Source organism: Astatotilapia calliptera, chromosome 3 (genome assembly GCF_900246225.1).
Source record: "Astatotilapia calliptera chromosome 3, fAstCal1.2, whole genome shotgun sequence".
Classification (NCBI taxonomy): domain Eukaryota; kingdom Metazoa; phylum Chordata; class Actinopteri; order Cichliformes; family Cichlidae; genus Astatotilapia; species Astatotilapia calliptera.
In genome coordinates, this window is record NC_039304.1 from 43,428,441 (window position 1) to 43,439,905 (window position 11,465).

The 11,465-nt window shown below is 46.5% G+C and overlaps 1 protein-coding gene across 4 annotated transcripts; it reads left to right on the top strand.

The window, feature by feature from the left end:
- The first annotated feature begins 638 nt into the window (after positions 1-638).
- On the top strand, positions 639-6,510 carry LOC113009885 (uncharacterized). 4 transcript variants are annotated; one of them, XM_026148463.1, is made up of 7 exons: positions 639-842; positions 985-1,219; positions 3,180-3,523; positions 3,611-3,748; positions 3,857-4,180; positions 5,262-5,588; positions 5,916-6,510. In XM_026148463.1, exons 2-7 carry the CDS (start codon positions 1,146-1,148, stop codon positions 5,993-5,995), a joined length of 1,287 nt encoding a protein of 428 aa, XP_026004248.1. In that variant the 5' UTR covers positions 639-842; positions 985-1,145; the 3' UTR covers positions 5,996-6,510. The 4 variants fall into 4 exon arrangements, with proteins under 4 accessions (XP_026004248.1, XP_026004242.1, XP_026004269.1 ...); XM_026148457.1 differs by having other exon boundaries at positions 639-1,219; XM_026148484.1 differs by lacking the exons at positions 639-842; positions 985-1,219 and adding an exon at positions 1,266-1,286.
- Positions 6,511-11,465: the final 4,955 nt, after the last annotated feature.

Genomic DNA, 11,465 nt, shown 5'->3' on the forward strand with positions numbered 1-11,465 from the left:
ACAGGAAAACCCGTTTGCTTATCAATCAGACGATGTCACATAAAATGATCCTGTTGCGTACGGACAAATCAGAACCAATCAGAACCAGCTAGCTCCACATGTCACATGCAGGAGGATAACTTGCAGTGATAATAATAATAAAGTGTAAAGGTCTTTTTTTTCCTATTTGTAAAATGAGAGAGTATAATTTTTGTTGTTGCTGTATGAAAACAATAAAGATGACTCTATTCTACTCTATTGTGGGCTAACGGTGAGCCAGAAACGAACGCTGGATCACTGGCTTATATGTGAGATCAGATGTTCACTGCTCACCAGCGTGGAGGCTTTTCACCTGAAGGTCTCCTCCTCTTTCTTCATCAGCTTCTTCCTCTTCTTCTTGCTCAGGTTCTGCCGCTCCATGATCTTATCGTAGTTGAAGTGCTTGTGTTTGGCGTCGGCGCCGTCGTCCCCCATCAGCAGAGCGAAATCAGCCTGGAAACACATGCAGACGGGTTTATATGCCGACAGAATCTGATCCAGGACCAGCCTGGCTGTGACCACTCTGACCTTCTGTTTCAGAGCAGTCAGCTGATCCAGGTGTTGTGCATTGACATCGTTGTGAGGTATTAATAAAGGTCAGAGGTGAACAGCTAAGAGCTGACATCAGTGATGTTTGTCTCTGAACAGGAAGCTGAGGACACACTGGGTCTGATGGACGACCTTCATCCTTCACTCTGCTCCTCTTCTTCTTTGTTTCTCCTGAAGCTCCGTTGTTTGAGGGATTTTAATTAGTCACTAACCCACGCACAGGATAACTCAGTCCACTGACTCTGAGGGATTACATGTAATGTTACCATGCTCTGGTACTTCCTGCTTCTACTCCCTCATATCTGACACAATATTACCACTCGTGATCTTTGAGGTGTGTTTTGCTACGTGTGAGCTGCTTCAGTGTGATTATATCTTTTATTTTGTTTCCACTTTATGGAAACGAATCCACCACAGAAGTCCTCTACAGTCTAAATCAGCCCCACCTTTCCTCCACCCCGCATACCTGGAACTCCTGCCCCAGGCACATTCCACCACACACGCGTGATCCCCCGAGAACTCCCCTGAAACCGAAAGTAAACCACGTCACAGTGGGCGTGGCGTGACGAAGCACCGCTATGAGAGCTGTCGGTGTTTTGCTGTGCTTTTCTGTGTTTGCGGGAGTCTTCATGGAGGATAAAGAAGCCCCACGGTAAGAAACCCACTCTTATCCTCTTTGTGCGCACGCGCGAAGACCGGCGTAACTAAAAAGTTCAAAGGTGAGAAAGCCGACAGGAAAACGCTCTAGCTAACCGGCCCACGGCAGCACACACAGCCGCCCACAGACTGGCCTGTCGTGTCTGTCTGTGCAGGAGCCTCCTGACACACACACAGTGGGTACAGACGGGTTACAGACCGCGGTGCAGTGATTTGTGCCGTCCGCAGCTCCCTGTGCGGCCTTCATGCCGGCGGATCCCGCGGATACAGTCAGCTCCCCGTGACACACGCGAAAACCCGAAACACAGACACGTCTCTGAGCCCACGAGACATCCCTGACGGAGGAGGAGCCCTTCATGTGGGGAGGCTTCATTGATGGATGAATGTAGCATGGAGTTAGCAATGCTAGCAGCTTGTGCGGTTTGGCTGTTTCTAATAAAGGTTTTACAAACGGTTGCTGTGGCTTCATTAGTGACGTGAGGCTGTGATGACGCTTACAAGTCCCGGTGAGACAGGTTGTTCGTGTTTGTGGCATGTGTGGGTAAAGCAGGGCGTGACGTCAGGTGATAACAGATGTTTCTGCTGTGAAACCTAAGAAACACGTCCCTGCTCGTGATGATACCAGCTCTGAGGTTGTTATCAGCGTCAGACTATTTAAAGTACACTTTGTTGTGACTTTGTGTCTTTGTGTTGTGAGGTTTGTCCTGGATTCATGATGACCTTTGTGCTTTTAGGTCATTCCAGTGTCTCGATGTTTCCTGTCTCTTTGTCCTCAGCGTCTCCTGTGGAGGTCCGTCCACTCTCTGTCCCCATGTGTCCCCTCTCGCTCTGCGCTTCGTCTCTGTGGTTGTTCGCCTTGTCCAGTGTCAGGTTTATATGCCTGAAGTCTCTGTCTCTGAGCTGTGTTTCCTGTTTTATTTTGAAAGTCCCTGGTCCAGTATGTTACGTTACCTTGTTGTGGTGTCTTCCCTGTGTGCTGTGTGCTCTCTGATCCTAGCCACAGTACTTCTTACTTTGTATTCGCTTCCTAAATTCCTCAGTTTGTTAGTTTTGAGTCCAGAGTCCTGGTGTGCTCACAGCCGGCTCAGGACAGCCAGTTCTTCCCAGGAGAGGCAAAGGGACCCAGCAGCCTATTAAAGCCCCTCTGCTGCACTGGGCTGTCGTAAAGGTATAATGTGTGGTTAATACTGCAGTCTGCTGTTACACGTGTTACCCTTTAAAATCTGCTGTATGTAAAGTACTGGCACCCCTCAGCTTCCCAGTAGATGCATCTATCGTACAAATGGCAAAATCCTAAGGTGACCTCTGACCTTGGGATGGACAATGATGGTCCCTGATTTTCAAACTGATCCAAGATGAAGCTGCACCATGGTATCAGTTTGGAATCCTACGACTGGACCGTCAGTCTTTTATGGCTGATGAGTAAAAAGGGTGCACTAAGCCAAAGCTCCTACACTTTTTTCAGCTGGCTTGAGTTGTTTGAAGTCCCATGTCTGTGGGTCAGTTTCAAACATCTGTCAGGGTTTCTCTCCGCCTGGTGCTTTTTAAGGCAGAGAAGCAGCAGCATGAGGACTGGGCTCGGTCTTTGTAAGTTCCTGGGTTGTTTTCTTATTTGGCTGTAGTTATTCAGCCGGCCAGACGAACCCTTGACTAGAAACAGCTTTGGTGAACATGGTGAACATGAAGTCATTGATATTAGAGATAAACAGTATTTAAGAGCTTGTGCAATAAAAGAAGAAATAACTGTTTTCCAGCTTAAAACCAGAGTGTGGGTGACGGTTGGTGGATCACTGTTATTCCCAGTTTTTCCTGCTCTGGTTCTTTTGGTTTTGCCTGCTGAGCTCGATCGCTCACTGGTGCTCATCTTTACATTAGTAAAGTGTTTGCAGTCATTCTCTGTCTCACGGGCCTTAAAAGCATCACCGCTCTCACCTGTTTCCTGTTTCTCCTCTCAGTTTTCAAGCATGCCTCGGGCTGGAGGTGTATGAGGGGGCGGAGTCTGTCATGCTGCCCTGTCAGGTACCAGAGGACGTTTACCGGGACGCCACAGCAGTGGTTTGGGGCCGCAAGGACCTCAGCAGCCCGACAGTCCATCTGCGTCTGCAGAGCGGGGACGATCTCACGAAACAGAACGTTATTTACTTCAACCGAACATCGATGAGAGCCGACGCTCTGCAGACCGGAGACCTCAGCCTCACTCTGAGGAAGCCCGTAGTCAATGACACCGGCACCTACACCTGCACCACCCGAAGATATGGACAAGATCAGAGCAAGACCCATTTGCAACTGAGGGTGGCAGGTCAGTGCTGTCGATAAAGGTCAGAGGTCAGTCATACTCTGAGAATGTGCTGGGTGATCTTCAGGTTGTTTGTGTTTGTGTGGGCAGAACGTCCTCCTCCTGGTCCCACTCCTCCTCCAGTCTGGCCCAAAGTTCTCTCGGGTGTCCTGGTTCCTGTGGTTCTCCTGGCTGTCGGCTTTGGGGTCTTCATGTACTTTAGATATAAAAGGTTAAAGAACAAAGAAGGTATGTGTGTTATCAGAGCGCTCCACGGACATCAGTCAGTGTTTATGATGACATACAGCATTTACCACATGAGCATGGAGCTCATGTGCTGCTTCGTTCTCTTCTCAGTCGTTCAGGTCACAGCAGAACCAGGTGATGAGTCGGTCGTGCTGACCTGCAGAAGCACCGTTCAGCCCGATGGTGCTAAAGTGGTGTGGAAGGACAGGAATGAGAGGAAGGTGCACGTATGTCAGAAAGACTCTGAGCAGCCTGAAAAACAGCACAGACGTTACAGAAACCGAACAGAGATGAAGAAAGAGCCGCTGAGGACCGGAGACCTCAGCGTGACCCTGAAACACCCCACAAACACCGACAGGGACACCTACACCTGCACCGTCTACAGCAGGGAGGGGAAAGAACTGCTGGAGAAACAGGTGGAGCTGAAAATCAAAGGTCAGTGCTGCAGATACAGAGGCTTGGATATTGTTATTGACAGCTATTTTGTCACAGTGCGTGTCTTTGTCTGTCACACACCTGCTGTGCAGCAGCTCTGTTATTCTGACGAACACAGAGGCCATCTTTGTAGTTCCTGTCAGACTTCATTAGGTCTTCCTGTTTGCTCTCTGTTAGAAATATGAGCAGCAGTGGACTTTGATGGGATGTTACGGTGCAGGCTTGAACAGCTGCTGAACAGATGTGAGTTCAGGGGAGCGTTGTCGTGTTCTCAGAGGAACAGCAGTGAGTCTTTGAGGAACACGATGCTGCTTTCTGTCATTTGTCTGATGAGTTCTATCAGCGATGGAAACCAGAGTCTGCTACTGATATGAGAGGAAAGCAGGAACAGCTGATACTGGACGCTCCTGCCTTCATGTGGTACAAAGCAGGACTGCACTCTACTCTGAATCTTAAACATGTGTAGTGTTCACTGTGAAAGCAATTAGAAACAAATCAGTACATAAATAATGACGGTGAGTTATATAAAGGCCAAGTGAGGCACCAGGACTCTAATCAGATAGATTTAAAAACAACTGGATAACAGTATCATTTCCATTTGTCAGGATTCTTCATTGTTTAGAGTGAAAGACGTAATCACACTCCCATGTATGTACAGCAGGGCCTTTTCAGCATGTTGGTGCTGCGTTTCTGCTGATGTCCAAATCTTTATGAAGTTATAAAATCAACCCTGTTTATAGAACAGTTCAGTGCGTTTGTGTGAAGAAGAACGATAAAGCTTGTAGCAAACCTGGTGTTGGACAGACCTCTTCAATGAGTGTGTAGATGAACTGCAAACATGGCTTCTTAGTAACAGTGTAACTGCGTTTCATTGATCAGACATCTTCAGGCCCTCGTCTTCAAATGACTGACTGGGACCAGCATCGAGATGAAGCTGGTGACTTAGTGATGTTGCTGCTGATGTGATGCTTCTGTGGCTTCGTGATGAACACGTGTTTCAAATGCTGCATAAATTAAAATTAATTGACAAACATGAATGCCGTGTCTTCGTACAGCTCATGTTGTGCTGTTCTCCTCTCAGAGTGCCAGGTGGAGGTGGTGGAGGGGGCGGAGTCTGTCCTGCTGCCCTTCAAAACCACAGAAAACCTGCCCGGGGACAGCGATGTGGAGTGGAAACGCCATGAACCCGAATACATGAAGGTCTGTGTGTATGAGAACGGCTCTGACCGGCCCGACAAACAGGACGACCATTACAGAGGTCGCACTGAGATGAACACTGACCTGCTGACCACCGGAGACCTCGGTCTGACCCTGAGACAGCCCACAGTGAAGGATGCTGGGAGATACGCCTGTGAGGTCAACAGCAAGGAGGCCTGGAGATACAAGAGGGTGTGGCTCACAGTCAAAGGTGAGTTGTAATCGGTGTGAATGTGTCGTACTGTCCTATCTTTACATCAGTTCTGTCTGTTTGTCAGTTAACTTTAAAAAAGCATTTCAAGTCATAAGAAAGGACATGGAGAGAGCTGTGCAACACACCTTTTGTTTTCATGCCCTACGACGTCACAATGATGCTACATAGTTTCACTAAGTCAGACACACACAGCTTATAGAAGCCAAAGATTTCAGTACACCGTTTTAGTCTGCAATGCTTCCGGGTCAAAGGTCAGCAATTAAAACATCAAAGTGTTAGTTTAGCTCCGAGTGTTGTTTGTGACTTCTTGTGTTTCCTCTGCAGGGACAGATCAGGTCCAGGATCCAGCCGAGGACAACAAGGCTATTGAAATGGCTCCTCTGATGGACCAGCAACCAGCTTGATCTGACTGGGCTCTGATCATGGATCTGACTGGTCTGTGAGTCAGAGGGAAAACACCAGTAATGGGCTGAAGGGGATGAAGAGGGGACGATGCTGAGTTCCTCCACGTTCTGTGAGGATGCTTTCTGTTCACACAGCTGAACCCTGCAGTGGCTGTAGCTCGGCGCACTCATGCAGCAGCAGCTGTTTGATTTGTTACCACATTAGCACAAACAACACTCATTTTTTACTTACACATTTATATTTTACTTACCCATAATGCCTTGCTGTTCAGGTCTCAGCTGTGACCTGGGTGCTGTTTAGTTGATGTTTGGACCTCATGTCTGCACGGTCTCAGAGCTCCTACATGTGTGAGGCTTTAGTGTCGGCTGTGTCTGTAAAACTGCACGAAATATAAGACAACTAACACTTTAACATACATGTAGCTAACGAAGTGTACGACGAAAAAGAACAAAATGTTTCTGTAAAATGCTGCTGAAGAGAAAAGAAATAAAGTCCATCATCTGTCTCTGTCTGATGTATGGACATTTGTTATTCTTTACACAGTTAATCACTTTGGTTCACTCCTCACAACACCTCAAAGTGTGGAGGAAGCAGTGGCTCAGATAACCAGTCGTTCCAACCAAGGTGTGGCGTTCATGTTCAGACAGTCTGAAGACAGGTGTGTCAGGTTACCTGTGGATTCAGAATATGCTGTGGGTGTGGATGTTGAGCTCACACTGGCTGATAATGTCTAACCTTCTGAGACTGCTGGCTAACAGCTAACGCTGCATGAACTCCTGCACGGCGCTGCTGACCGTGTCCATCCCATAATGACCTCAGTGTACCATCCTGTGATGTGTCCAGCAGGAAAACAAAGCTCAGATCAGGCATAACGATGAGTTCACTGCACACAGACGCCTCCACAGTCACAGATCTCAGTGCAGCAGAGCATCTTTGGTAGAGTGACATCATAGCCTGTGCAGCCTGTGTGTGATGACATCACATTAGCATGGACCCAAACCTCTGAGGATGTTTCCAGGACTGTGATGAGTCCGTGTCATTAACAAGCAAGGGACCAGGGTGCCGGCACGGTGTACCTAATAAAGTGGCCATCGAGAATGCCTCTGCGCGACGTCTCCATCTCAAGTGTCTCCAGCAGGGGGAGCCGTCTGATCATTTATTGTCACAGAGACGTGTCACTGCACACACTCATGGCCACTTTATTAGGCACACCTGTTCCGATGCACGGCAGCCGCTCTGTGCTTGTGTACCTAATAAAGTGGCCCTGTGTGTGAACCCACAGTCACAGGAGACGAGTGTCTGATATGTTTGGTTTTACAGACGAGAGAGAACACAGAGGGAGAATCTGTGAAGTCAACATCGAGGCCCCACTGAGATGAAAGAAGAGCCACTGACAACCACAGACCTCAGTCTGACCACAGTGGCGTCTGCATCCTTAGACAGAGAGAGACAGAAAACTGACTTTGTCAGAGGTCAGTAAACACATCACCGAGGTAATTGAGAAGCAGTGCATGATGGGAAGATGAGTGACACAAACTAGAAGCGCTCTGTCACAATCTGTTGAGAAATCGTCTAAGCCTGGTCGGCAACCTGCGGCTCTTTAGTCCTCAGTGCGGCTCCGCGTGGTTTGGGAAAATAAATGAGAAGTATTTAGCTGAAGTGTTTGTGTGTATATATGTTTATGTTAGCTCCTTTTTAACTTGCAGTTCTAAATTGGAAGATTATTGTGATATTGAAATATAAAAATAAAATTATATTCTATTATTCTTTCATCGCTCAAAATAAGCGTCACACTCGCGGAAGCCGGTCTAGCCGCCGAAGCGCCTGCATTTATCGAGACTTTCAACCCCAGGTAGGCCAGTTATGGATCTTCGGATCCACATTATGTCAGCAGCTCCACCGTGAACTGTGTTAAAAACAAACAGCGCTCACGCCTCACAGACGACAGCTTACAGTCCTGCGTAAAGATGAAGTGCCTTCGTACAGACGCTGTGCGCAGAGGTTCAGGAGCAGAAGTCCCGTTGTAAACATATCACGGCAGACCCGACGATGTTCGCATGAACGCGCTTTTCAGCATCTCTTTATTGACCACTTTTCACACACGGTTGCTGTGCGCACACAGCCGGTGTTAAAGCTCACAGACCGACACAACAGCAGAGACGTTAAGGCGGCGAGGCGTGATTGCAGGTGCCGCTCAGGTGCGTCCACCTCCCCTGCAGCGCTGCAGACCACGCCCCGCCACACACATTAACCAGGTAAATACATATTTAGGCAGAATTTTGCAAAAATCTATTTTTTTTTTTCAGCAGCATACAGCTTTTTTCCCAATATTTTTTTTAAAAGTCAGGTCAAGGCTCCAAAAGCCCAAAGGCGATATAAGAGTGGCTCACAGCAGTTTTTAGTTCAGCTTTCCTTTAATTACATAAATAAAATGTAATTTTCTCTGTAGCACTTCATGGATTTCATAAGCAACACACCCTAGTTGTTCACACAAAGCATAAAGGTAAATAACAAAGTGTTATCTTCATGTTAGATGTCAGAAAGTATTTGTATTTGTCGTTGCGTGGAAACCAGGTCCACGTGGCTCTTTGGGTCTTAAAGATTGCTGATCTCAGCTTTCGTTCCCCGTCCGACAGCACACATTTACTCTGACACTGAAAGTGAAACTGGGCAGATGTCAGACTGATACCACACATTTCTTTTAAAAGCTGGTGTTTTCTGTATTAACCACTGTGGTCATGTGGTTCAGCGTGGTCACTTCCGTTCAGTTCAATTTTATTTATAAAGCGCCAAATCACAACAACCGGTTGGGGCGAGAGAGGGAAGACAGGATAAAGACATGCTGTGGAAGAGAGACAGAGATTAATCAGTATGATTCATTGCAGGTAGAGTCGTGGTCTCTGAGCTGAGACTGTCTCCGGTTTGTCTCCTCTGCTCAGAGCTGCAAACTCCTCAGAGCAGCTCTGAAGCTTCAGAGAGAAGAAGCTCCCTAAGAACCCCTAAGGTGGTGTGAAACATTCACAGCTGGATGTTTTTAAGTGACTCTTTCATGACATTAACACATGTGAGGTTAACTATAAATCTCAGGAGTGTCTATCAAACTCCTGAGATGTGTTTGCTCCTGTTCACGGCTGTCGCTGACTCTGAGCCTCTGTAATAAACCTCCAAGGTCTCCATGTGTAAAGAAGTCTTCGTGCTGCAGTGAATCTGACCCTTAATGTTCTTCTTTAAGCTTCAAACACGTGTAATGAAGAAAGCTTGTTTATATGAGCTCCATAAAAACATCAGAGCAGGTTGAGGTGGCGTCCATCTCTGAACACTGTAGTTTGAGCATTCATCATCAATGAAAGCTGTTCCTTTGTAATTGTCACGGTCCCCGTGTCTCTCTGGTTGGCCCACGCTCGCTACAGGTTTTGTTGTTGTTAGTTTTGGTTTTTTTGTCTCTCCTCCTCCTCTCTGCCTGGGTGGAGCTCATTACGGGCTCTCACTCTTGGCCCACGCACCCCTGTGGATGGTGTCCACCTGCGGCTGATCCGGCTGATTTCCCCAGCTGCTATTTAAGGCAGTGGCACAGAGCAGCTCACCGCTGGAACGTCGAACCACCTGAGTTCGTGCTCGCGGCATATTCAAAGAAGAATCGCTTACACGTGTTTTATGTTGTGGAACTAACCTTTGACCTTCTGTCTGTAGATTCTGGACCGAATCACCGGACCTGTCCAAGTGGGGCAGTGTGTGGAGTGTTGGAGCGAGTGCGGCTGAAGAGTGTGTGCGGAGGAGCGGTGGCGGTGACTGAGTGGAAGAGGAAGCGTGTGTGTGGATTCCCCCCCCCCCCCCCCCCCCCTTCTCTCCCTGGAGCCCTGGACCCCCTCCCAATTCACTGTACATATATTTTGCACTAAGGTGATCCCTATTGTAAATAAATCCCCTTTTTGTTTCCTTGAAAGAACTGTCTGCACGTGGGTCCGTTCAGTAGCCATGACAGTAATCCTCCAAACCAGCTTTCCATGACCTTGATGAGATCATCAAGGTCATGGAAAGCTGGGATAGGCTGTTGTAGTTTTATAACTGTGATGTGTGTGTGGTTGTAATTACATACAGATCCATGCTGTAGTTTAAACTGGTCCTTATACCTGAATTTATTGTGTACCCACAAAGGAGACTCATTAAGCTAATTAATGATGTAGGGCTGACTCGTGCGCAGCTGTTTTACATAGGTTAACTTTTCTTTATTGTGCATTTATTCCCGGTCTCAGTGCACATTTATTTAGAGCTGTGAGTACACCTCACTCACCGCTCACACTGAAAACACGCTTTCCTCTTTCTGCACATTCACAGTTGCAGCTCATGTTTGTACTGCAGGTTATCAGACATGACCATTAATGCTGAAGCAAAGAAGATGTGACAATGACCGATAGTGAAACTGAGACACTGCCCAGAGAAGTGGATAAGAGGAAACAAGCTTTATTTACTGATCTCGGTTCAGGATTCTGGTCAGACGAGACACAAAAACACAAACCAAGTGTTAAAAACCACAGACGTTTGTTTACAAAGTTTATAAGTAGTACTCTGTGTTTTATAAATGTGTATAAATACAGCTCAGTGCATGTCTTATCAATCTTCTATATACCATTGCTGCTCCTTAGTTTACCTTTATAAACACAGATGTGTTGTTATGACTGTGATCATGATTATCAGCAGCAGTAACAGCTGATATCAGCAACTCTAACAGTAACATGTCTGTATTTATGAGTGACTCAGCAAGGAAGCGAATACTCACTAATGTTTAATGGTGTAACTTTATTATAAAGTGCTGCACGTGGTTTATCTGTGAGCTCTCCGAGTCAGGTGCGTCTAAAAAGCATGAAGCAAACATTTAGAAAAAAATGCAACTAAAATGTAGGTTTTTTAAATTATTTGTTTAAATAATTAATGAAAATGTGTTCAAATGTGTTAAACTGAATGTTTGTCAATCCAGTAAATGTTTCCTTTAAATGGAGCATTTTATAAAATTACATAGAAAACTAAAGTTTCTGGGTCATTGTGGGCGGCGATGGTTTAAAATTAGTGTCAGACTGAAGCTCTGCTGGGTTTTCACCGTAGTAACAGTGAACAGAGTGAACTGCAGGAGTGTAAGAGACTCGGGCTGGAAACATGATAAAGTGTGAGAATGTAAGAAGATCAAAATGATGCTCAAAGAGAATAACAACATCATAACTGTATCGTAACTGAGCTTTGAAGAGTTATACTTGTTTGCGCTTGTCTCTGAGTCGGTTAGGTTACAGCTCACCCTCCGGTCTGTGGGCAGTTTCACGCATAATAGGAGTTAAAAACCATGACGAAGTTAAAAAAGTGTTAAATAACAGATTGTGTTATTCAGCTGATATGTGTCCACTAATAAAAGCAGGCTAACTCTAATATTAGGGTACTCGTCTGGGGCGCATTTAGGAATTTAGAAAATGCATGAAGACA